Source organism: Diceros bicornis, chromosome 9 (assembly GCF_020826845.1).
Source record: "Diceros bicornis minor isolate mBicDic1 chromosome 9, mDicBic1.mat.cur, whole genome shotgun sequence".
Lineage (NCBI taxonomy): Eukaryota > Metazoa > Chordata > Mammalia > Perissodactyla > Rhinocerotidae > Diceros > Diceros bicornis.
This window is the reverse complement of record NC_080748.1, coordinates 71412366-71440218: the sequence shown is the minus strand read 5'-3', so window position 1 is coordinate 71440218 and position 27853 is coordinate 71412366. Positions and strand designations below refer to the sequence as shown.

At 36.1% G+C, this 27853-nt stretch overlaps 1 protein-coding gene across 2 annotated transcripts; it reads right to left on the bottom strand.

The window, feature by feature from the left end:
• Positions 1-301: 301 nt before the first annotated feature.
• On the bottom strand, positions 302-26334 carry GPR180 (G protein-coupled receptor 180). 2 transcript variants are annotated; one of them, XM_058548375.1, is made up of 9 exons: positions 26175-26334; positions 23311-23469; positions 16797-16997; positions 11246-11426; positions 11054-11103; positions 8164-8321; positions 5180-5371; positions 3509-3586; positions 309-2491 (listed from the first exon to the last, which is right to left on the bottom strand). In XM_058548375.1, the coding sequence occupies exons 1-9, from the start codon at positions 26317-26319 to the stop codon at positions 2333-2335; spliced, it is 1323 nt and encodes a 440-aa protein (XP_058404358.1). In that variant the 5' UTR covers positions 26320-26334; the 3' UTR covers positions 309-2332. The 2 variants fall into 2 exon arrangements, with proteins under 2 accessions (XP_058404359.1, XP_058404358.1); XM_058548376.1 differs by lacking the exons at positions 11054-11103; positions 11246-11426 and having other exon boundaries at positions 302-2491.
• Between the last annotated feature and the right edge of the window lie 1519 nt (positions 26335-27853).

The window sequence follows — 27853 nt, the reverse complement described above, 5'->3', positions numbered from 1 at the left end:
ATGAGTGTGAAGGGCCTGATGCACAGGAGTCACTCAGGTGAGGAGGAGCTAACATTATTATCCACATCAGTAAAAATACACACCTTCCATACTTTCCTAAGGGAAGAAGTAAAATGCTTCTGGAAAAAAAGGAAACAAAAAAAGAAAAAAAAAAGCTCTGGACAGACCATTCATCTTTTTAAAGAAAAAAAATGTAAAAATAGATTAAAAAAAGCATTATCTGACAGAGAAAAAAAAGTAGGAAAATTTTGATCTTTAATTAGAGTTTGCAGTGTACACTTTTTCTGTAATCTGTGGTGACAAACCTCCATGTAAACATTCAGAAAAAGAGGGACGCTGCGTCATCACTTAGGAACTATAAATTTGAGCTCTGATTACTAAACTTTATTAACAACTGTTTTATACATTAATTAACAACTGTTTTCCTTCATTTAACAATGGCTCTTGAATAACAAAATAAATTATCAGCAAACTCAACCATAAATTAAAAAACAAAGTAAAAAAAACACCTGTTAAAAGTTTCGTAAATGCAAGCACAGTAATATATTTCATATATGTTGATTATAGTTTCTACGTTGTGTAAGGTAACACAAAGATTATTCCCTTCCCATTGTCGCAAGTTCACAAAATTTATGAAAAGGCTCACTTCTTTTTTTCAGCTTAATTAACTACACCTCGGTTGAACACAACAGACAATAACTGGGGTTATTAGCGAGACGTGGTAAAAGAAAAGGTCATGACCACTCAGCAGATTATGTAAACCTAAAATACACCTCAGACTTTCTAGTCTCAACCTGCAGCTCTCATTTATTAAATAATTTACCAAGAACTCTAAGAGATGATTTAATGAGCAGGCTGAACTTTGTCACTTTGCCATTTTGCTAGTCACATACATATATATTTTGCCTTTAAAATGAAGCAGAATACTATTCATTTCCAATGAGACTAGGTGTAAGGAAAAAACAAAGATGAAGCCATAGGTATTTTTAAGTTGTGGTACATTATTTTAACATTTAATTAAAACATTTAATTACTAGATCAGTATACCATTTCTTGCTTAAAAACGTAATACCTTTCAAAGTAGATAAAAAATATTTTTTAAATAAGCCAGAGGTAAAAATGAAAAGGGCTGAACAATTCGACAAACAGAAACAAAATAATTTCCAATCAGTGACTATCAATGGAAATACTCATTTTATACAGCAGGTATAGACAACCATCCCAATTCTTTTAACAGGCACTTCAGAGAGTATTTTTTAGCTAGCATACTCAATACTGTGGCATCACATACACAAAAAATACGGCTTTATTACAAAGGATTCAAGATGGCACCTACTTAGTATCCAGTGCCAACTCGGATTATAACAAATCCAGTGAGTATTTTGTTTTTCAATTATTCATAGAAAATTTAATCCTGATTAAGTATCCTTGGGCAGGAATTCATGGGTAGTCGATGACTGAAACCAATATTCATGTGAAATGCTTCTGTTAATTTAATCTGTGTATACGGCTTAATTACGATTGGGGATTCAATGTTAAGAGAAATGAATTATACCCGGATTAAAATTTTGGTACCATATCACATAGTACTTTTTCCTTCTTTCTTTTTAAACATGTAAACCTGCTTGTCCCTTCACCTAAGCGCTCAGATTTTAAAACTCTTTGTCCTTACAACCCATGTAATGTGTCTAAGTTGTATTTTTCATAGATTATCTGTCAAAAACCCTTTGCTAATCAAGCTAAGACCTGAACTAGAAGAAAATGGAGAATGACCCCACCCACAAATAAACAAAAGCTTATTCATTTAACCATGAATATATTTTATATTCATTTTCTGCAATAATTTCATTTTCAATTCTTTTACACTCCAACATAAAATGCATTTTCCTTAAAGCATAAAAAGCAGTTTTTAATCAGTGTACTACACTGATTTCATAACTGGACTTAGTTTAGATATGTATAAGCAGTAATCATTTAACTGATTACTTTTTATAAGACTATCAAACCTGAGTTACTATTGATATGAGGCATTATAAGTAGTGAATCTCTTACCAAAATATCATATAATTCTTTTTCATCTTTATTTCCATATGGAAATTGCATAAATCACCTTATAACAACACTCTTTTTTGAAAGTTTGAGTTTATTTCAAAACATTTCATTTATTATCTTTTTCAGTTTTGGTACTGCTTAAATGCAGTTGTATAAATAACATGCTCTGCTTTCTCTGTTCAACTCTTCATACCAAAAGTATGAAAAAAAAAGTCACTGTATTTGGATCTTTATTGCACTCTTCTCAATAAATTCACTTTCCTTTAAAGAAAATGAAGTATCAGAAGTGAGGCCGACTTTTGTGTCCAGATGATATGGTCAGTGGTAGTGTTACCGAGGAAAGTGAAGAAACTTCCCAGTATAGACTGTGGGATAGAAAGAGTCTGTAGAGAATAACCATGGAAATAGACTGGCAAAGGATAACACCTATTGTAATAACCTGAAAAGAAAAGAAACAGAATGCTTTGACTACATGCAAAAACAGAGAAATTACATTCAATTTATCATGAACTTATACACATATATAAATATAATAATAGATACATATAATAATGCATATATGTAATAGATATATACTCTATTCTCCACCTTTACCATGGGTACATTTTATCAAAGAAATTTTCAATAGGAAAATATGACTCATGTTCAGAACTGCAATTGTTCAAAGGCAAAACTCCTTTAACAGTTAGTTTACAGATGCCAAAATAAGACACAAAAGAATAATTTGCTAAACCATTCTTTCCTCGGGATGCGTGCACTACAGAAATAAGAAAAATCAGATTCCCTGCTAATCTAGTAATAGGAATAAAGCATGCCCCTACCTGAATCTTGAAGAGTACTCTAAAAGCCCCCTCAAAAATTTTCAAGCCGCTTCTCTATTTTTGTAGACTACCTTCCTATCGATTTACCCTTTGTAAACACCTCAGGCTCTAGCCCTATTTGTGCGTTCAAGCACATACTGCATTGCTTGTAAAGGGCTCGTGGCAGGACTCCACTTTGAAATGATGGAGCTGTTCACCAAAGAAGGTGGGTATCAACACACTCAAATGTGGCAGACTCAAGTGTGGCATTCCAGTCTGCAGTTTGTTAAAGCAACTAGACTGATTTTTATAAATCTATCTTGGTTTTTACCATTATGTAGCAAAACATTTTAATAATTTTTTCTTAACGAAGATGTGTTATGAATTCTCTAATTTAGTTTATAAAACAGTATTACGAAATAGGCTAAAATAAGAATAACGAAAGCTATTTTCCATCATTTTGCTTAAAAACTAAATTTAAAATTTTTTATTTTCTATTTTAAACTTCTAATTTATATATTTACTTATTCAATATTTTGCTTCAGTTTTATTTTAAAGAACTCAAGACCCTCTGAATGAATAAATAGGTCTTTCCTACTTTAATAATTTCCCAATAAAGACTACAAAAAACTATTTTAATCATGTATGTTACTTACCTTATCTCTTTGGTAGTCACTAAAAATGACAGAAATGCATACAAGACCTGGATGGCATAAAAACCACAAGATACAGCCCTGAAATGAAAGAAAATGAGTCAAATAAGTGCAGCTATATCTTTACTTTCAGAACACACCAGATAAAAAAACATTTCTAGCATATTTAAGAGGTCTTGATTGATCTCAATTGGCCTTTAGAGTAGAATTTGCAATAAAATGCAGAAATACGTTTGCTGTTGCTGTGACATCAATATTTTGTTTCTAATTAAATGGGTATTTTCTGGAGTATTTGAAATCTTAACTCTTTTACATACACACATTTTGATATACTACAAATAATATAAGTAACAAAGCAATAATTAAGAAAAGCAAGGTACAAATGTATAGTATTTCTTAAAAAATTAAGAATGTACATTCATATTTGCACGTGGATACACAAAGAAATTCTGTAAGAAGACACAAGATGTAGAAAAATGTGTTTAGTATGCACCATTTGTATAAAAATAGAGGGAAGTATGTAGGAATATATAATAAAAATTATCTGGAAGGATAAATTAGGAATTAATAGCGATTATATGAGTAGGTGATAACTGAGTAGATGAGAGAGAGGTAAGAAACAAGTTTTGCTACTCTTTAAATACTTTTGGATGTTTGAACCTATTCAAAAAGTTAAAAAAAATTATTTTTATGTGTTTTAAGTTCAAGAAAAAAGTTTGGTACTGTTTTAAACATAAAAGAAGAAATTTACTTTATAAACATCTTAATATACTAACTTTTCAAACAATAAGCACTACTGTCCCTGTGAAAAATTCAAAAGTGAAATGGCATTTTCTTGCCTGTTTGGTTCTCAGAAGCCTGAAGGGGGTTCCTAGGGCCTCGGCTTTAAAATGCTCCACACTAGGAATAAAGAAGGAATCTGGCCCTCTTGCCACAGCTGCTGTGGACCGCTCACACTCTGTGGACTAGGGTGGGCTGACTAAACAGCTTACCAGAACACTGTTTTGAGCTGTCAAGAAGAAGGGATATGGACTCTCTCAATCTGACAGAAAAACATAACCTCCTAGGGAGGGAGGGTCCTGATTTCGTCCTTTGTTAAATGGGTACAGTATAGAAAAGCTCAAATTTGCTTTTAGATCTCACTAGCATAAGAAGGACACAGAGAGGGGGAACAAAATGAACATGATCTCATATGGATGCAGTGAAACGGCTGAAACATAATATGTACGCGGCCCCCTGGCTCCATCTGCTTATGCTGGACAGCTCCTCACATGTTGTTAGAAAATAGTGCATAATTCTGAGAGTAAAATTTCATAGTCAATTAATAACTGTTTTTTGAGAAATGCATATCACATTTTAATTAAAAAAATTTTAATTCTGATACTACAGAAAAAAATGTAAAATCTCTACTGATAAAGAAATTATGAGCCAGGCAAAAGTGACCTGCCAAAGATTACATGGAAATTACTACTCCATGGGTTCTGTAAAATGGGGATAATATCTACGTCTCATAGGTTGTGAAGATCAAATGAACTGAAGCACATAAAGGGCTTATAGTAGTGCCTGGAGCACAACAAAATTTAATAAATGTTAGTGCGTGGCTGCTTATCACTTCCTCAAGAAAGCAGAACTAAGTTGACAATCAGAAGAAGCCATTTTCTAACCAATCCATACTTTGGCAAACGTGATGTAGAACTCCCTTTTCAGTGTACTTCTCTCCACGGTGATGATCTGGTAGAGTCCACAGCCTAATGACAATGCCAGGCAAATTCTTAAAATGATTAGGAGGATCCCTGCTAAGTTGTGGTGCGAATGGTAGCTGTGAGGACTGGTATCTTCAAATTGTTCCCAAAGTAGCAAAATACTCTGCAAAAAACAATATGACATTTAGAGAAAAAAAAATTATACCTACTTATGAGAAAGTATTTTTTTCAACTCTTACACATCCCCGTAAACAGTATACAGACATTCCTAAGATCGATCAGACTCTAAAGGTTGTCAAGTAACAAAACACAGACAGTCTTTCCCTTGCTGATACACTAAGCATGAGAAAAGGGGTTTTTATCAAATGAGACCACATACGAAAGATAAAAAATGCTACTGCTACCATGATTCAAGTAAGACATCTCTAAGGATGAAAATCAGTTGAAAAGGTTAAGAGAATAAGGATTTCTTCCAAATCCAGCTCTTTCTTACTTCAACACCTTATTAGGAATCAAACTGTACTGCATTCAAGCCCACTATCTCAGGATAACTTTCAAATATCTCAGTATCTTTTGTAATCCAGAAATTAAGTATAATTGTTGAATTCAGACTTCACTCTTTTTCCATGGTAACCTCCCCGGGTAAAGGAGGTATATTTTTAATGTTGACTACACGCACCCAGGGCACAGTTATTCACCCTTGTTTGTTTGCTGACCTTTTCTCCCATATTGCTCCTATAACAGCAGAAAGCTCAGCAAGTTCCTCATTAAGCTGTTCTGTTTATTGCCCTTCAGTAGAAATTAGTGTCCATGTTTCCTCCATCTTTACCAAACACCAATCACTTAAATTACTGTAATGTTGTTACCAGCACACATGTCAGTAGCCCTCTGCATTTCCTTCATTTGCCAACTCATCCCTCAGAACTGAGTCTTCAGTGGCTTCCAAAGAATTTAGATCAAAATTCAATTATTAAATCCAATTCTTAGGCTTTATGGGGTTTACGAGGAACCTCTTCCTTTCCTCATTCTCAAATCTTCTACCCTAATTTTACTTCTACCATCACTCTTCATAGATGAACTCCTTTGTCATCCTGCACAAATTTCCTTCTTAGGCTGAATATTTGCTCTCTATTACTGAAAGTGTTATTCTTCCACTCCACCGTATTACACCCATCTGATTCCCTAACTTACATTTCTAAACTTAACTTTTACAACAAAGAAGTGCTATTTTAGAACTACCATTTCCTGGTATCTATGTGAGGTGATGGATATGTTAACTAGCTTGATTGTGGCGATCATTTCACAATGTATACATATATCAAAACATCAAGGGGCCGGCCCAGTGGCATAGTGGTTAAGTTTGCGCGCTCCCCTTTGGCAGCCCAGGGTTTGCGGGTTCGGATCCCAGGTGCAGACCTACACACTGCTTATCAAGCCATGCTGTGGCGGCGTCCCACATACAAAATAGAGGGAGACTGGAACAGATGTTAGCTCAGCAAGAGTCTTCCTCAAGCAAAAAGAGGAAGATTGGCAACAGATGTTATTAGCTCAGGGCCAATCTTCTTCACCAGAAAACAAAATCAAGTTGTACACTTCAAATATATACAATTTCTATTCATCAATTATACCCCAATAAAGCCAAAAAAAATAGAACCACCATTTCTTATGATTCACATTTTTATATAATTGAACTCCCATAGTTTCACATACTCATGCTAATATGTGACCTGTGGAATACATGTATATATTTATGTAGTCTCTGGTTGCCTGTCTCATTCACCTTGTTTGGGCTGTTGTTGATGACCAGGCCATGTCTAATGTATTCTTCATAAATGCTCACATAAACTGTAGGGTAGTGTCATAATCTCAATTCTCAATTTGTATTGGTCTCTGATAATCAATTAAAATTACAATGAAAATTCAATTTTTAAAAAAGCTATTAATTGAAAAATGAGAATCCAACCTGATATTAACACTACTCTCCAAAACTCCTAAATCAAAAACATTAAGTTGGAATAATCTTGCCCTTATTTTAATCACTTCTAATTCAATTCTCATTAGTTCTCCCTTCCTAGCGTTATCTCTTTTCTAAACATCCCACCTGTGATACAGTCTCTTTCTCAAATCAATCACGTATATTCAATACACCCACTTCACTCAGCACCTACTGTACTAAATAAATACTAGAGGTACAGAAATGAATAAAGCACAGGCCTTAGCCTTCAGTAATGGATTTTTCAATTTATTTAATGCATTAAAACTTAAAGATTATAATGTCCTTTACAGAGCCAGGCATATATTTCATCTTCATCTATAGCTAATGATGGTCACAAACTCAGGATAAATTTTTACGTTTATACTGTTCTTAATTTTTATAAATCCATTGCAATAGGCATATGGAGATCCTAGAATAAAATCAGTACTATTGCTATAGAGGAAAACAAAAAGAAAAGGCATAGAAGATCTTTCGAAAAGGCCAAATTGTTTTTGTATTTGTTTTCAAAAACTAGATCCCATTCTTTTTTATTCTGTATTTTGCTTTTTCATTAATCTCACATATTCACTTGAATTCTTTCCTGTATACAGCAGTAGAACTGCACATAAAGATCCTTGCCAATGGATAAATCTCAAATTCACTGACTCACTCATTTAATGTTGAGTATTTACTGTGTTAGAAAATATGAAATAAATATGAAATAAATGAGAATCTAACCTAATATTAAACATAGTGAGCTTAAATAAGCTCAAATTCAGGTAAATTACAACTAAATCCTACAATCTACATACACTAACACTCAGAAGATCAAGAGGTTATTTGATCTATCACTCTTTAAATTCATACTTTAAAATGACACAAATTCCTCATGGATTCCAGGTTTCAATTTTGAAAGGACGTACACTCAAGTCTGCATTTCTGAATACTGCAAAGCAGAAATATTGAGTATCAACACTCACCTGCGTTACGACAATGAACACAGCAATGCCAGTGGATGCAGGAGTAGAATCCCACTGCAGAGGTCTGCTTTGAGACTTCTTCATTCTGACTATTGTCCAACCCATGCATAGACTCAGAAGTAGGTAAAACATTTGAATTTGGGAAGCGATGTCAAAAACTAATGGGAAATGAAAACCAAAGTCAATCAAATTTTCACAATACAGAGAATTTGGTCCTTTTTGCATTTAGAATATAATTATTTCTTTAGCCACAAAAAGATAAGCATTTTCAAAGAGAAGCTGATGAAATTCAATAATAAGAGCTATTCATGTATAATAATTCTAAAGAATTAAAATTTTGCCATTAAATTTGTAAACATTTATGAAAACAATTAAAACAATGACAATACTCCTATTTATATCCACGTATGCCCATATCATATCTTTAAGGCCAACTTTAAATCTCTTTGTGTTTCCCATTTCTCTTAGCTTTTCTAACTACATAATCCTGTTCTCTGGAACTCACTGCTTATTAAAAGAAAGAAATTTTAAATATAATTTCTGCAATGTGGAGAATATTAGCGCCTTCATTTCTGGGTTGTTGATTTTTTTTTTTTGATGGCTGAACTATATAATGTGAACTTATTTTCTAAAACTAGTAATAAGAAATAGCATGACAATAAACCGCATAGCTGCTGTAACATCCAATTACGTTGGCTTTAGTGTCAGAGTCCCGAAGACAACCGAAATTCTCCATGCATTAGTGTAATGTGCCACCAGGTGGCCATCACTTACACTGCAGGGGAAGCCTGCTACTTTAAAAAGGATGTGACAAAACCACCCGCTTCCGGTTCAGCAACACAAACATAACCATCTATAAATACTCCAAGTTCCATGCATATTTATTTTAGAAGCTAGTATGTATTGATTTAACAGAAAGATTATCACTTTCTCATCAAAGTGTATTTTCATGTGGCTTTTGGAATAAAGGTGTGATCACAATTTAACACAGTAAAACTTCCTTCAAATTGCCATACATAACTTTGACATCTACAATTTTTCCTTCTTTTATATATTCTTGGAGAAACAGATAAAACTAGCTATGGTATAATCCTTATATTTAAAGTTACAAGCCAAAAACCTATTAACAATACACCTTTTCAGATATATTTTGACATATTTTTCCTCTGACTGCAATACAAATTGAAACTGGATACTCTACATTTATGCTTATATATTTGTAACAGTGAACTGTGATAATCAACAGTCACTACATCTGAATGATATAAAATGTCATGGCCTTTCAGATCAAGCACAATTTTCTTTCATTATAGATTTTAAATGACTGTGATACCAATCATTTTTATTAAACACTTCACAAATACATATTCAGTTACTTAGATAAAGAAGTTACCAAAGGACTATTCCTAGATAAGTTGCTAATTAGCAAAAACAAATACCTGGAGGAAAAAAACTGTGATTTTCTAGCTTATTTCTTTATAAACTAAGTAATACACATATTGATATAATACCATAACTGTGAGGATAGGTAGAACACTGCTTGTCTGTTGCTGAAAAATAACTAATTGTAGATAAAATACACAGATCACACAAAAATCCCATTCTGGGGAATCTGATTAAAAATCTTGAAATTTTAATCATTTAACCAAACTTGTTGTCAAAACTACCAAAATGAGCAACATTGATTTATTGCAGTTTTTTAAAAAAGACTTTTGCTTTTAAACCTACAGTGAAGAAGTCAGTCAGCCTAAAACACTGTTTTGTCTCTAGCAGACAGTCACACAAATTCAGAAATCCTTGATTTTAGTAGAGCTCGCCACTGATGGGCTTCTATGTGCTTTGCCTCTTTGGACCTCAATTTCCTCATCTAAAATGCATACGCTAAATTATTTCTAGGGTTCTGTCCAGCTTTATAATTCTGTGGTTCCATTAAACAACTTGAGCCACCTAAGAGAAAAGAGTGGGAGAAATCAGGGCTCTAGATAATGCTCAAAAAGGAGAAGCAACTCTTGTTCATGCCCAAGAGGTGAACAGTGCATGTCCTCTTCACTAGGAAAAAGAAAGGTTCTAGAAGTTTTAGAATCTTACAATAGGCAGCAAGATCAGGATAAGTGGGTCCTAAGATGATTACAGAAATTACCATAAGCTATTCTAATAAAGTGTGATGAAACTACAAAAGAAATATGGAAATATAAGGAAAAGAAAATCCTAGAATTGCTTCATATTCAGAAGCTGCTTTTTTAGAGCAAATCTTAACTAGTTTTCCAGGATTGAGAATAGCATATGACCTGATGTCACTCTGAAGTTTTCTTTAAAAAATCACAATTATGGGAACTTTTAAATACTTTTTTCTACCATGCTTAATTGAAAAATTACTTCATAAGACTTCTTAAAAATAAATGAACAAAGCTGTGAGGTCAGCTCAATCATTGGTGTATTCTACGGCTCTGGGTCAGAAATAGAGAAAAGGAGTCAAAAAAGGGATAAAAATAGGGGGAAAAAACCTTCAGCTTTGGGGTCAGAAAACTCATGGCTCTACTACTCAACAGCTGATTGACACTTGCAAATGTGCTTCACGTTACTGAGTTCAGATCCTTTTTCTGCAAAATGAGGATAAGCATACCTACTTCACTTTTATTGAGGATAAAATGAGAGAATGCATATAAATATGCTCTAAAAACAATGAAGAGCACATTACGTACTATTAAAAAGAAACTAAACAGAACATACTAGAACCAAATCTATAACCCTGTTTTCAGTCAAGGTGAATTCTAACCAACCTTGGATAGAAAAAATGTATTATAACAAAAAATAACTTACAAAAAAGGAAAACAAACAAGAAGCAGATAGCAAGTTCATGTTTTAAAAAAATGCTCAGAAAGATACTCACATTCTGCCAAACTTCCCATAAAAGGTACCCCTATTCCATCTTTGGAGTAACTGAGGAATTGAAGAGGAGAGTATTAGCGTAAATTATAAATGTGAAAAAAATTATTCATAATCAAAGCAAGCATAATTTTGGTGGACTAATTAGGATTAATTAGACGTAATGATGAACACAGTTTTAGTGGTTTTGAGTTACCTGGAGAAATGAATGTAATTAGCTAAAGCTGAACCAGCTTGTAACAGCAATGCAGTTGTCAGAACTTTTAAAATCATGTGCATGGGTCCTCCTTTCTTAATAGCCTGCCACAATGACTGAGCATAAATGCAAGCAACCACAAAGTACACTAGGACTAGGAGGAAAAAGAACTCATGTAACCCTGTGAAGAGAAGAAAGGAGTTTGCTTCAGTAAAACAAAGCCAGTTATAGTCTTGGGTTGCTTTCAAATCTTTCTGACAATATATTTCTAGAACTTGTTTTTTAATTGGAGTCATAGCATTCACTTGTGTAAGAAGAAAAAAAAGGGAAATTATTAAAACGTAAACAATTTTCTACTTTGGGATAAAGTTTTAAATATAAGAAGGCAGATTAAACTAAACTAGCAAACTCAATCTACAAAAAAACACAGTAGTCGGGGAATAAGCCCAAAGACTAACCATAAAATCATAGTTTTGTTTAAAAATAGTAAATTAAAACAGTGATTTCAGCATTCAGTTAGAAATACTTTTTTACCCCTAAAGTAGATTTCCTTTTTAAGAAGTTCAGACACAGATTTAGTGAGTCAACAATAGTTTAATGTACCACGACAATGATTCTCCAAGTCTGAACCCTGGGCCAGCAGCAGCAGCATCAGTAGGGAACTTGTTAGAAATGCAAATTCTTGGGCCTCATCCCAGATCTACTGAATCAGAAACTCTGGCAGTGGGGCCCAGCAATCTGTGTTTTAATAAGCCCTTCAGGTGATTTTGATGCAGCTAAAGCGTGAGAACCACAGCTCTGGAATGTACCATTACCTTAAATTTCCATTTGGAGAAAGCTTCAAAATACCTGTCCTGACCAGAATCCCCTTCTGAAGTAAAGTGTCTTCAGCTTTTGTCAAAGAGGAAATCCTATGGAGACCATGTGACTCCACTCCACAGGTGACTGAAACTGTAACGCCTGACCAAATGGCTACCCATCCAAAGACGAGCCACTGGCCAACAGCATAACTCGGTTCTCAGAGATAAGTTAGGCTAATCCTATTCTCTCAGGAAATCAAACCACAAAACATGGAAAGGATTAGGCAATAGAAACTGAAGTTGAAAGGAGATGATACTGGGACAGGCCAAAGGAGTCAACAAAGGCCAGGATAAAATAAAAATTTTGAGTAAGAAGAAATTTTGAATGAGCAAAGGCAGCTGGTTGGTAAAGACAAGAACAAAGTAAATATGCAGATTTTATATAAAAAATAGTGCCACTCATCAAGCAGCCTCTAGTTCCTACTAACAGCTTTTCAGTACAGTCTTCATGCATCCTCAAGATAAACACCCTTTTTCTGCATTACCTGAATATCTTCGACTGTGTCTTCATTTTTCAAAAATTTCAGAAAATTTTTATAATAAACCAGAGGGCTAGCTTAGAGTTTAACAGCTTACGTATACTTGGTTACATCTAACGCTAGTCCCTAATTTTAGGGCTTTTATATTCTATCTAAAGATCACTGGAATATAGTGACAGTGGCTATGAATAGAGCTGTCTCTCTGAATCTGTGGATGAACAGTCTAAACCGCAATCCCTTCCATTCCAATTGTCAACACTGAACCTGCTCCAGCTTCTCATCTGGGGTAAACTCCAAACAATGGCAGAGAAGGGAATATTTCCATTATATGGAAAATAATTTTGGAAAAGCAATCCAGAAGATACAAATAGAAGGAAAAATAGTCAATAAACAGTTCAATTTCAATCATGTTTTTGGCATGGTTAGGAGAAAAAAAAAGCGAGAGAGATAAGAAGTATTTCAGCCACTGGGTGTCACTCCTGCTCTACATATATAAATGTCGCTAGTCCACTTCTCTAGTCCAGGTGAAAAAGCATGTTTAGGCTTCAGGAAGAGAAGATCAAATAACAGAAAAGTATTCCAGCTCTAGAAATAATAGGACAATAAGCCTGGGATTGTTATAGTAATGGAACAAGATAGAAAATAAGCTAAACATATTATAACTGTGGGTCAGTAAAATGCTTTATGCTATCTTGTGTTTTGAATCTTAGTTTTTATCTTTCCTTCTTAGTGTAAAGAATTAAACATGGCATTTTAGTTAAAGTTTTATTTATTTATAATACTTTACAGAATATCCATTACAAGATAAAGTTTCAGACTCTATTAAGTTACAAATCTACCATGAAAAGAAAATCCTCAGACCATCTACTGAGTAATCAGAATAATATAGGAGGAAGACAGGTTTGAAAATAAGGCATATGCCACCAGCAAAAAAATGTTTTAGGATTTTTCAAAATTAAATGTATCTTCCAGAAAAAGTTAACATTATAACCAACAAACTATTTCATTCACATAATATATTAAATAACTTGAACTAGAACATCTGTCTTGCACTTCGTTCACTGAATTCTGCATAAATTATTCTTACCTTGCTCCTGTACACAAGATACTTTAAAGATAAAACAGTGATTCTGCACTCAGTGTTCTTTTAAATAAATCACCTCTAGAAAAAAGTCTGTTTTTTTCTCTTCAGCTATCAACTTTATTTTTGTTCTGCCACCATCCTTCACAAGAAAGCAATCTATGTTTGCTCACTTTGAAATTAAAATCTAATTTTAAAAAAGGTTGATACTGGGTATTAAATCTTACCTATATCAAAAGAGGAAATATACTCTTAAATGAGCATGCAAAGGTGGCAAACACTTATGTTACAAGTAAATGTGTAGATTTTAAGGCAAGCTTAATGGGAAGAAGCTTTGGCAAAAGTCAGTAGGAAGAAAACTTACAGAACAGCTTCAAAAAACTCAGCTCCAGCTACATGATGGAAGAGGAGATGGGAGAAAGGAGGGTGAGAAAAGGGGAGAGTCACTGGGTCATGGGGCAGCACCTCGAACACTCCTGCTTACCCACTATGCTTGCTGTCTGAGAGCCCCAGTGTCCACCCCACTCTCAAGTGTCTCAAGATATTTCCTCATTAGTCTAAACCAAGCAGGTTATTCTAATTCAAACCTTTCAGATATATGGTTTAACAGTCAATTCTCAGTAAAAAGCACAGCAAATCAATTTTTCCTACTCAGGGCAGAAAACCAGACAAATGAGCAAAAGTTTCTAAAATGAACTAATTGGGGATTATTCCCTGGACACAAATTCCATACCTGAGGCTACAGAGTAGGAAGAATCCCTCTTAAGGCTCTACTTTAAAACCAACACATTACCAAAACAATATGGAATATGGACTTTTAGATCAGCGGTTCCACACATTAAATTCAACTTTGGAGCTTTGATCAACTGCAAACGCCTGGCTTCCACTCCAAAACCAAATCTATAAGAGTCTCTAGGTGTGGACATCTATTTTTTTTTAAAGCTCTCCAGATGCATACACAGTGATGGGTTGAGAACCACCAATCTAGACTTCAATATAGCTAGAATTAATCACATTTTATAGCAATGTAGAATTAATCATATTTTAAGGCTTTCAGGCATTTTAATCAATAAAATGATGTGATCCTAAAGAATTAAGCTGGCCACACAACAAATCTGAATACTTCTGAGTACTTCAGGCACTTTTTAATAATCAATCTGCACAGATTAGCCTGGCACAAAATCCCATGCTTAAAGAAAATACATACTATAGTGAGGTTTTGTCCCTCATTTAAATATTATTGGTGACATGACCAATGTAACTTTCCCCATTCTGGTACAAAAAAGACAGATTTCAAACATAAGTGTAAGCATCTAATCAAAATCAGTCACAGGACAAGGCAGGTCAGAAGGAGTCAGGACTAAGAACTGAATCAGAATGGCTAGTGTGAATCCCAAAGAAGAAGCTGGCCATAATCTAGGATGTTGAAAAAATACTATAAGATATGGGCAAGGTTCCGGATCAGCCAGGGCGAGTATGATTGACATTCAGTGGCCCAAGCATGGCACGGGGAACAAAATTTGATCACTTTATAGTCTACAGTCAATGTTAGCATGTCAAATCAGAAACGAGGCAAGAGACCAGAAATGGGAGCCTAAATAAGGAGGCAAGAAAAAGCATATCGGGATCCAGTAGAGTCTCATGGATCCACACAGTAAATAAAACAACCTCTTGAGCCAAAGGCCTACTGCCTGGAAGGCAGGAGGGGGAAGTGCTATTGGCTCTGGACTCCACTGGAGGCAGGAGGCTTTGCATGTACAGTGACTGCAGCAGAGCATTACTTCCTGCTGAGCCTTGACCAGTCATAAAAATGTGTCACATGAAATAATGAAGCTTTATGGCTAAAAGGGACCTTAAAAGCAATGAGTTTCATCAATGCCTTTCCAAACTACAGAAAATAAATGTCAACATCTTTTATAAAGATAAAAGAAATGGTATGACTGAGTTAACTTCCAATAATGATCTACACTGATCCAAAGTATCATTAAGTGAAATTTAATCTTTAAATTCACCTGCATTCAAAAGCAACTTGAGTAGCTTACCCTTACGTCATTTCATTCACAGACAGAACTTTTAGAATTAACTATTTTAAAATGTTTAGCACCCCACTTTGTCACTATGTATATATATTTTCAGACCAAAGGACATTTAAAAAGAAAAAGTTTCTCTCTTCATACATTAAGTTACTTGTGACCTATTTTCTATAACACATGCTCCTTGAGTTGCTTTCCTAGCTGTGGCCATTTACACTTTGAACTAAACAATCGGTCTAGTCTAATATGGCCTCAACTTCTGCCCTACGTCCACCCACACACCTTGATGACCAATGAAATGGAATGGAATGGAATTTTTCTCTAAGCAAACTGACTCTTCTAAATGGGTAATGAACTCATGAAGCCCTTTTCTTTGACAGACAGCCTACAGATTTAGTTTTCATTCTGATGTGTTAATTTAAAAACGTTTGGATACTTTATAGCATGTCTATCATGAATCACAAGAAGTCATTCATTTCTGTTTGGGCTGGGAATCTCACTTCAGCACACAGTACACAGTGAACCTAAAATTTTGATGAAATATTTTATGGGAATAAATCTGATTTCTGGAAAGCATTATAAGCTTTGATCATTCCTAAAATGGTTGCAAGCTCCAATGAAGACAATCCCTAAATCTGCTCAAACAATCTAGTGAAAGGACAGTCATACAAAGCAGAGTAGTTTCTAATCTCAATCACTGAGTTTCCAATTTAGATTGCTCGATTTATTAACATTTTTCTGTTTATAAAAATAATGCTAGGTTATCATAAAACCAAAAATATCTAGAATGTATAGAGGAAAACAAAACTATCCATAATTCTAACAGCCAACATATGGAAACAATACATTAATATTTTTGTACTTCCGTTTATTCTCTGCATTTTTTAACATACTTGAAATCATACATATAAAATTTAATGTCCTTTTTTAATTTAATAGTATAGCTATTAAAATGCTGTAAGACTCATTTAACCATTTCCCTACTGTTGAACACATAAGTTGTTTTTAATTTTTAATATTCTAAAAACACAGCATGAAGATATTTGTGCAAAAATCTTTTTCTGTATTTAGGACATATATTTAAATATCTATTCTTACCAGATTCTCCAGCACTAAAATGATCAAATGGATTCCCTTCGGCATCTGGATTTAGCAACATCATTTCAAATGGGATATCTTCCACCTGAGAATTCTCATTGTCATCTTTGCAGGTATACTTGTCTGCATAAAACACATGCCACGTTTGTGGATATGGAATCTGAGACACTGTCAGATTATGTTCAGTCTGATTCATGGTCACTTTAAAGAGAAAGAAAATAGCAGTTTCAAAGCAAAACTCTCAAATGTATTCATTGTTTTAGTCATATAATTAATTTGAAGTTAGAGTTCTCTTGTTTAGTTCTTATTGCTGTGGAAATCCAGCCCTGGTGTAGTATTGGAATAAGGACTGTAAATCATAAAGCAGATAAAAATAATGTACCTTAACCAAAGGAATCACTATAAAAGTACTATGAAATGCCATAAATGAGTAGAATGGTTTCAAGAAACTCTGAATTTTAATTTTAAATATTTCCAAAGTTTTCAAGTGGGTTAGTGACATTAAAATTTTTTTATGGTGGTAAAATATACACAACACAAAAGTTACCATTTTAACAATTTTTAAGTGTACGTTTGGTGGCATTAAGTACATTCACAACGTTGTGTAAGCATCACAGTGACATTTCTGAAAATTACTTATTTGAGTTACACTTAAAATGGAGTATTCAACTTAGGAAATCATTACATCTAAAAACTATGACTGACAAATACCTTCAAAAGATTTTCCAAAATCTTTTTCTCATTGGTTATTCTTAAAAAATGTACTAAAAGAAAAATAGAAATTACAGAAATATCAGAGTTATTATACTGAGTCAGGTCTATATGGCTGGGGGGGACTCATGAATGTCAGCATTACACAGATCTGTGCTTGAATCCTGACTCCAAGACTTACCTTCTATGTGACCTTAGGCAAGTTACATAAGCAATGACACTCACTTTCTTCATCTGCAAAATGAAGATAATACTTACAGCAAAGAGCTGATGCAAGGACTAAGTTATATGAGTCACTTAGCATGGTATCTGTCATATAGTAGTTACTGAATAAAGGTTAATTCTCCTTTTCCTTTCTTTAAAACAAGGTCGTTATACTAATAAGTGGTTCTCAATCCAGCATAATCCTGTTGCTCTCCAGGGCATTTGAAAGCTTGTAGGGCCAGTTTTATTATAATTGAGAAGATACTTGGGGGGGACTGTGCTAAGCCTCATGCAATACAAGGTAAAGTATTACACAATAAAGAACTGTCCTGCCCAAAATGCCAATAACACCTCCTTTGAGAAACACTAAATGATGTCTAAGATCCCTTCCAGATCTAAAACTATGATTCTGCCTTAAGAGGCACTCACTAACACTATCACAAAGTTGTAGTAGAGAAGTGTCTCAAACACTATGTGTAATAAAGAGTAGAAGAGTCAGAAGAGCAAGTCTTGGTCCTACTACTTACCAACCTCGTAACTCAGCAAATAAATTACTTAACCTCTCTACATTTGTTTCTTCAGTAGTAAAATTAAGATAGCTGCCCTATCTAGCTCAGAGTTCTTGTGAGGAGCAAATGAGACAGTATATGAAAATCCTATGTAAAGAGTCTGATTCTATATAAAGTAGAGTATTCCTAAAACATAAGATTATGATGGGCCCAATTCCCGACTCTGAATTGCCCCCCCCCCCCCCGCATGCCAATTAGTCTTGATCTTTTTCTCAACTGAAGAAAAAAAACTTTTTAATAAATAAAAGATATTTCTTGAAGTAACTGTGGAAATTTTCATATGGAATAGATTTTGAGGACATTATGAAATTATTTGTTTTCTTAGGTGTAATAATAGTATTGTAGTTATGGAGAAGAATGGCCTTATTCTTAGAAATATGCTGAAATATGGAGGGGTGAACTGTTCGTGACATCCACAGCTTATTTTCATACGGCTCAATTAAAAAAAAAATCACACACACACAAATATAAAGCAAATGTAATAGAATATTAATAATTACTGAATCTAAGCCAAGGATGTACAGACGTTGGTTGTACTATACTTTCAATTTTTCTGTATGATTGAAAATTTTCCTAATAAAAAGTTGGGAAAATGTTATTTATAGGTAATCTTTATGAATGAGAGACAGATGTATCTAGTCAGGATTCAAATTTTGAGGACTTGGACTTTATAATTGATTAGTAGTTAAATTCAACACAATGATTTTATTAACAATACCACAGCATTGCTTTTTTTGGCTATCTGAACTTAGCCGATATTTATACTGCTTTTTTTTTAATAATTTTATTTATTTATTTATTTTTCCCCCAAAGCCCCAGTAGATAGTTGTGTGTCATAGCTGTACATCCTTCTAGTCGCTGTATGTGGGACGCGGCCTCAGCATGGCTGGAGAAGCGGTGCGTCGGTATGTGCCCGGGATCCGAACCCGGGCTGCCAGCAGTGGAGCGCGCGCATCTAACCGCTAAGCCACGGGGCCGGCCCTATACTGTTTTTTTTACCATACAGCTTCTGGAAAAATGTAGCAAAGACTAGCTTCTGTTAAATATTTGAAGACCTTTAATAAGAATTCAATATATGATCAATAAGTGGCTCAGAAATCAGGCTTTTGAAATGTGTACCTTGCAATTACATAATCTGGACCCCATTATATAAAGGCTCTGCTGTGTTGCTGTTTTATCCCTTGCACTTTTTCTCTTGCATAAAACAATATAAAAATTAATGATTATATTTTTACCAATATACACTTTCACGTTTCGTTTTAAATTATGCAGATTTACATCAAACAGAAACAAAAGTGTTCTTCATAAAGTGATACTGGCCTTTAGTTTTTGTCCTGCTGCCTTTTTCAGCAAGCCTGGGAAACAACCCTGTTGACAAACTGTGTGTTCATTGTTTTTGAGACAAAAGACTACAGCACAGCACGCATATTCTATGCTGATGTAATTAGTACCTCAAATATTAACAAAACTTGAAATGCAGAGAATGGTGTTGAATGGCTAATTGCCCAATCACATTATAAAAAGAAATGAATACTGTTTACCAAAGTACAAAGAATGCTAACATCTTTAAAGGATTTATAAAATATACCAAATGTACAAAAGAAAATATACACATATGATGTAAAAAGACAATACTGAAAATGTTTTATATACAAAATTCTATTTAGCTCTTGTAATCTGACAGCAAATTACTCTGAATCTCGTTAAATTTTCTTTTACATAGAACTCATTTTCAGTGCTTTTAAATGTTTTGATTGCTTGCTTTACAAACTTACAAAATAGTTTTCACCATTTTTTTTTTAAAAAAACCTGTTTTATGTCATTACTGAAAGAGAACAAAGAAGACTGAAAATAATTTCTCAAACATTACTTTGGGAGAATGAATCAGGCAACATTCGACGCTATGAGAATTTTTCAAATCTGCTAGTCTTCTCATAGTGCGTAGCAGCAGAAAGGTTTTACATGGGAGTTAGGCATAGTTAATAAACCCATTACCAAGGAGGTGAAAAGCCATTAATTCTAAAAAGTCTCATTAATGGCCAGTAAATGCATTTTCTACAAAGAATTATTTTAAAACATATGGTACTACTACATTGTCATGAATTTAAGGATATGTTTTTTGTTTCAATACACCTAAGCTCCTAAGTAATGTTAATACTATGAATATGACAACTAACATATAAAAGTTAGAGAATACAGATCTTCTTAAGACTTGGACTTTGTTATTGGAAAAAGAATTTATGAAATATGTAGAAAGTGATATATATATCACCAGTATTTAATTTATTTCAGGCCCCCAAATTTAACAAAACAATCTTGGTTCTTCTAAAATTCCCGTCTCCTGAGATCATCCATTCCAATAATTCCAAAGAATACCCCTGCACACAGCAGAGCAGGGAAGAGGAAGAGAAAACAGAAAAAGAAACAATATCAAGAGGTTTCATAAGTGATAGTCCTATATGAAAGTAATTCCATCCTAAAGAATTATAATCAGAATCACAGCATTTTTTAGGACTTTCAGGAACCTTAGAGAAAACTAATTCAACTTCCTTGCTGTACAGATAAGTTAAGTGTGGCTTAAAGATAACATGATCTTGTTCCAAGTCACTAGCAATGATTCTCAGTTTAGCGGTCTTCCCATTGCATGATACTGTCTCCTATATACAGAAGTTCTGTGACAAAGTATATGACTGATGATACAGTCTATGTTATAATACTGACTATGTGATATAAGACAAATCAATTCCTATAGTCAAAGCTTTAAACTGTCTAGTAAGTTTTTATTGGAGAAAGAAAGACTTTGAGGTATCAAATACAAAGCAAACAACCTACCCACCAAAAAACCCCTCAAGCACTAAGCTCTATGACAATTCATCCTACAAATCCTCAGTAAATGCTTAACTCAACACTAGGATATCATAAATTCTCATTCTCTCTTCATGTTAGTTATGAAGCACTAACATTCATAGTACTTAACACAACTGCAATTTCACATCTATTCATTCATTCCTGTCACCCCCACTGGTCTTAAGGACCAAGAAGTGTCAGTATTTTGGTCCCTGATTTATCACTAGTGCGAGCATAGTACATGAAACAGTGGAAGTGCTCAGTGAATGAATGAGCAAATGAACAGAGCAAAAGAGCTCTACTGCTCTCACTGACTGATTTTATAACAAATAAAGAAATGTAAAGTGTAACCATAATAAGTGCTATGGAGGAAAACAAGAGGCTATAAAAACTCAAGTGTTAACTTAGGGGAGGGAGGAGCCAAAGAGGAGGGGAAGGAAGAACACGCAGAGGAGAAGCCTGAGCAAAGGCGCGGGGTAGCGCTGCAATAAACAAGCACTGCAAATAAAATGAGACACGAGCGGGCAATGCCGGGAGATGACGCTGAGGGGTAAGCAACGGCCAGACTATGATGGCTTTGCTGAGTCAGTTAAGGACGCCTGTCTTCGTCCTAAGAGCAGGAGGAAACCACTCAAGTATTTAAGGGTGTGCTGAGGAGATGAATGTGACATGATCAAATCTGCTGTTCCAAAGGACCACTCTGGTTACAGAGGGGGACCAGCAGGGCTGCAGTGGCCAAGTAGGAGGCTATTGCAATAGTACGGGCAAGAGACTGTGGCAGCTGGAATAACATGGTGGGGGTAGAGACGAAGAAAAGAAGATGAAATCAAGAGATATTTAGAAAACATTTACTGATAGATTGGAAGGGGACAGAGAGGTCAAGGAGGGGAGGGCTGGAAGACCCTTGGTTGCCGGCTTGTTTACTGGATGGATGGCGGTGCCAGCTCCCGAAACAGGAAACACCGGAAGGGGACCAGCTTTGGATGGGCAAGATGGCGAGTTCAGTTTTGGATGTTATAAGAACTTTTTATACTTAGACAACCAAACTGTAGACAGGAAAAGATAACTGATGAGCATCTGCACCAATTTCCCAGGTAAGTTCTGAAATTCAGGGTTGAGGTAAACATCTTTATGTAACTAACTGTCTCTTTGATATCTGAATCCAGTCATTCAGACTTCTTCAGCATACTGTCAGTGTCATCTCACAAATCTAGATAACAGATCCCCACAATGGGTGGCAAGGATTGGAGACTTCTATTCTTATCCTTATTCTAGCTAGCTGCCTTATGAGGGAACCAGACAGCTGCTAAAACTAGGAAGACTGGATGTGTAGAAATGGCAGTGTTTTACTTGACAAGACTGAAAGAAGATTCAGAGATTCACTGATATGCAGAACATGGCAGGGGAAAAAGAGGAGGGATAATTCCTATATTTTCTCATGGAGGCTTCACATTCCTAATGTCGCATAGAATCCATTAACTTCTAAGGGATAAAATGGGTAGCATGGCACATGCTCTTCATTTCTCTATTAAAGAGATTTGCACTCACTCTGGATGGCTGACACTCTAATGTATGGGATAGTGCTGACAACAATGGAAGAGCTCAAGGATTCAGGAAACTAGGATAACAAAAGCAGAGCCTCCCAAGAGGCAAATCTAGAGGATTACAAATAATGTGATGCAGGTACACCCCAAAATGACACATGGTGTCACCATGTGACTAGGTCCTGTGTTCCAATAACATGTTCCAAAACAGTATCACTGTGGCTAAATTATACAATCAACTGAGATAATCCATGTTTAATGCTTAGCTCAGTGCTGGCAGACAACAAGCATTCAATAAACGTTACCATTCACTTCATGCTGCCCTTGGGTCAAAATATATCTGCCATATTGGCATGCATTATGCAACCTGCAAAAAGTCTGAATGAAGGCAAGTAAACATTTATAAATTATCTGGATATGTTTTTAAAAATTGCCAATGATAAAAGCGGGAAAACACAATCTCTCTTTTGATCAAGGAAAAGGTTAGTTTCCTTAAACTTCAGCTTATAAAATACTAGGACCAAGTGCCATCACAGTGTGATATGTGCTGTGTCATGAAACATCTTGGTATGTAAACACTATACTTTACCATTAAGGAGGGAAAAATGTATCTAACGATCAAAAAAAGGATATACTCACTTGTCAACTGAGCTTTGGATAATTTTTCACCACAACTATAACCATGACTGCTTTCCTGCAGCTTTAGCCATTCCTGGGCTTGGAACAGGTAGAGTTTAGCTTCTTTTTCAACAGCTACTGCTATGTTGTTGACTCTGACACACAGAAGAGCATGGTCACCTGGACATTAAAACAAAAATTATCAACTAGTTTGGTCTTGAACGGAATTGAAATGGCAGGAAAATTCAACACCTCCACTTATGAAAATGGCAATTTAAAGAGCAAAATTTTTCTTAAACCTCACTTAACTGGGTAGACCACATTACAATGAATATCCCATTCAGATGCAAGTCAAGAGGTTATGCACATTAACTATCCAAATCAATGTGCTGTGCTTCCTTATACTTCAGCTGACAACTAACGACATTTCACTGAATAAACAGCAACATTTGCTGTATGTGGATCTTCACTGTAACAGAATTTTTGCCTCGTTTTACAATTCCACATTTTTAACATCTGCTCATAAACTATCTATAGAAATTTCCTGCCAAAGCTTCTTTTGCTTATTAATGTAACATGGCTGTTAATATTTAATTATACTTTTAATGTAAAAAATAAGCACAGCCAAGAGCAAGAAAGTTTAAACAAATGAGGGTAGACATTTTGGGGTAGACATTTTACACTTGACACAAAGTTTGACAGCTGTGACTTTTACAAAGGAACTTTTCAGAACAATATATGTTGTAAGACTACTATAGAAAGAGCCTGGTTGCACACACCAACTACATTTAAGGCTCAGAACAGAAAAGGCAAAAAATAGTTGCCTCTATGGAAATGGACTCTGACTGAGGAGAAGTGAAGCAGGAGACTGGTTTTTCATTTGTCATTTTAAGATCTTCTATTCTCCTGTTGTTGCTTTTACTTTTGTTATTGTAATTATCACTTTGACTAAACATTTTATTTTTTATTTTATTTTTTTTTTATAATTTTATTTATTTATATTTTTATCCCCAAAGCCCCAGTAGATAGTTGTATGTCATAGCTGCACATCCTTCTAGTTGCTGTATGTGGGACGCGGCCTCAGCATGGGCGGAGAAGTGGTGCGTCGGTGCACACCCGGGATCCGAACCCGGGCCGCCAGCAGCGGAGCTCGCGCACTTAACCGCTAAGCCACGGTGCCAGCCCAGACTAAACATTTTAAATAAATTTAAATGTATAGTATGTATGAAAGAATGTCTAAGTCTCCCACATAAATTGATTACATTATAAATTATCAAAAGTCTTAAAAGTAACTTTAAGGCCCTATTAAATCGCATTCTGCATTAGAGTTCAATCTTTCAGTATAGTTTTAGTATTATTATTTTACTGAATTCGAATTCACTGAAAATTGGTAATAGTAATTATATATACATATACAGAGAGATAGAGAGAAAGAGAAAGGGAGTTAAAATACTTGGAACACTATTCCTCAATCTTTCTTGAGAAATCTGGATTTACTACATATATTTCTTCTCTATGTTTACCAGGTAATTCTCATGACATGTTGGAGTTGTCTAAGTCTCTCTGCTAGTCATGAGTAATAACCCATGTCACAGCTTCCATACATTCCAGATTTTCCAGCATTGTCCAGATTCTGCCATTTATTGTAGTGACATTACTATCACTGTCGATACTCAAAGTATAGTTACACCTAGTTGATTAAGAAACTGAAAATGTTACCTAAAAAATAATAAGACTCTGTTCCTACAGTTTCTTCTTCATTCACTCAAAGTCTATTCCACATTGGATTTTAGAATACTGGGTTGCATCTCCTTCTCTCAGCTATTTAAAAAACTTCAGATTAAAAAAAAAGAAATTTGGTTCCTCTCCCTTCATACCACCAATTCTGTAATTTCCTAATAAATTCCTTTCCGAAACCAAATAGCTTCTCATTTCTATTATCTTCTCCAAAGAATTCTCTCTAGGACAATAGTCTGATCGTGCATCTTTTAATGCTAAAGACTGTATGAACCAAGGATTCTAACCTTATCAAGGCAAATAATTATTTGAAATATAGTACTAGTTAAATTAAGAGCACCAAGAAAAACACTTAATTTTGAGGGTGCAAGTAAACTAAAAAATTAGAATGAATTGCAAATTCATTCACTAAAGAATTACTGATTTTTAAGGGAGACCAGAAGGTAACAATCAAATGCAGTTCTGATTTCAGAAGGGCCAGACAGGACACACATCATGAAGCTTCCAGGACACACTTACAAGCATTTCTGTCAAGTTAATCCTAGGCCTCATGGTTCATAGCAAAGCTACTCCTCTAGTAGCAGAGAAACCTAACTGTTGTACAAGATTATTATAAAATTCGGTTAAATTTGGTTTTATTTGTTTTCCAAAACCTCTCTGCTGCAAGCAGGTTTTATCAAATTGATCTTAAAAACAAAAGCAAACCCCAGGAAAGCTAAGTTCTGAAGCTTAAATCCACACGTCACTACAATGCCTTAGTGTATATAAGGGGCTGAGACGAAGAGTGAGTAAAGGATGCTCCTTTGACGGAAGGATCTCGAAAGATGCAGCAGGCGACATGTGTACATTCGTTTGCATGGGGAGGGCTGGGGAAAGGATGCTTCAGGCGCAGCATACAATCACTAATCCGGGGAGGGTGCTGACGACGGTGTGGGGAGCAGCAGTAGTGGGGCTGGCAATACACGCACCCCGCGATTCCGGGGAGCTGCGGTGGGGGGAGGGCTGCCGGCGACGCTGCAAGTCCCGGTGAGCCGGGTGAAGTCCCGGCCCCGCCGCCGCCGGCTCCAGGGCTCCCCACGCGAGGCGGGGAGGCGCGGCCCGCGGGACGGGCCCACGCGCTCCATCCCTCCCGCCGCCCCCGCACCTACCGTGGAACTCGAAGTGGCCGATGCTCTGGCCCTGAGCGTCTCGGGCCGCGGCGCTACTGAAACTGCCCCGCAGGGTCTTACCCTGGCTGCCCGGCGGCCACCAGCAGCAGGTGAGGGCCACGGCCAGCAGCCGCAGACCCTCCATCCCCGCCTCCCGCTCGGTACCCACACCCCGTCCCCTAACCGCCTGCGGCTGGCGGCCCCACGTCGGCAGCTGCGGGTGGAGGGAGGAGGAGGGAGCGGGACCGGCGTTGTCGCGGACCCGCCCCCGGGAGACTCACAGCCAATGGGATGGGCCCTTCCGCCACGGGCCAAGGATATCCACCAATCAGAGGCTGAAGTGGGCGGGACGTGCAGATGGGCGCGTCCCATCACTCGCCAGCCTGTTGGCTAGTTCCCGCCTCTTTTATGGAGAATCAGGAGGATGTTGCTTCAGTTACGAAAAAATTATTCCTCTCGTTGTCCCAGCGCGTGGTGCTACTGCGCATGCGCGGGAGCGCCGACGCGGGCCTGTAGGGCTTTCAAGGGGCGTGTGGGATTCGGAAAGAACTTAGAATCACACGACAGCAGCATTTCTGGCGAAGAAAGGAAAACTCCCGGAAAGCCGTAGATGCCTATGTAACCCACTGGACGTTTGCAGTTTGTTTCTAAGACGCTTAATTGTACATGTCCACAGTTTAGTGCATGACCTCTTTTGGCACCTCCAACCGACTTTTCCCTCCTAGGTTAACTGTCTTGAATCAAGTCATCATCCAGTAGGCCAGTCGGCTGTGAATTATAGCGACCCCCACCCCTTACACCCCTACATCCAATCAATTCAATGAAACAGATGTTTATTAGGGGCTCTCCTGGGCGGTGATGATAGGAAGCAGCCGCCACTACCCTATCTGGGCCATGATGGTATCATGTTCTTACTTGGCCTATAGCAACTGACTTGCCTCGGGTCTTAATTGTCTCCAGTTGGCTACACACAGCCCATCTCTACCCTAGAGCCACAGAAAGCTTTGGGAAATGCAATTTGACTGCATCACTTTCCTTCAAAGGCTCTCGATTGCCTTTAGTACACAACCCAAACTCTTTAAAATAAGGCTTTCAAGTCCTCAGCCCTTGTCGGTTCGCTGAAAACTCCAAGTTCTCCCCTCTGGGTGTAGATCACTTGCAGATTCCCTCTGGCTGAAATACTTTACTCATTCTACCACTCAACCTTCCCAACACTTTCCTTCCTCTGCTTTACTCTTCTTTCCCAAGGCACTTTAAGATGCCTTTCTCAAACCCCCAAGGCTGTGTTAGATATCCTGGAACCGAAATCCCTTGCTTCCCTACCCTGGCACTTTACCATTCTGTATTGTAAATGTCTATTGATTTATCTGAATCCACCACTGTATTGTAAGCTCCAGCTGGTCAGAGACTACGTCTGTCTTGATGAGAGTAGAAGATCAAAATTATTTCATGAATAAATGTATATAAATTATTTTCATTCAATGACCAGCTGTTATTACATATAAGCAAGTTCTCACAACCGATCTCACGATTTAGAAAAAGAAATCTTGAGGGAACACGTCCTATCATATAGCCAGCATTTTCAGTATCTCTGGCAGACCAATAATAAACTGGAGATATTAATATGATGAGTTTTTTAAATTGCATTATTTTTTAATTATAAAAGCAGGGCCGGCCCC

Bases quoted from the DNA above. Each gene is read 5' to 3' on its own strand.
- GPR180 (XM_058548375.1), bottom strand. From the start codon at position 26,319: ATGGAGGGTCTGCGGCTGCTGGCCGTGGCCCTCACCTGCTGCTGGTGG. The intron at 11,104-11,245 runs GTAACTCAAAAC...TCAATTCCTCAG, and splicing joins AATTACATTCATTTCTCCAG to TTACTCCAAAGATGGAATAG. The intron at 8,322-11,053 runs GTGAGTATCTTT...ATTTCCCATTAG, and splicing joins TATGGGAAGTTTGGCAGAAT to TTTTTGACATCGCTTCCCAA.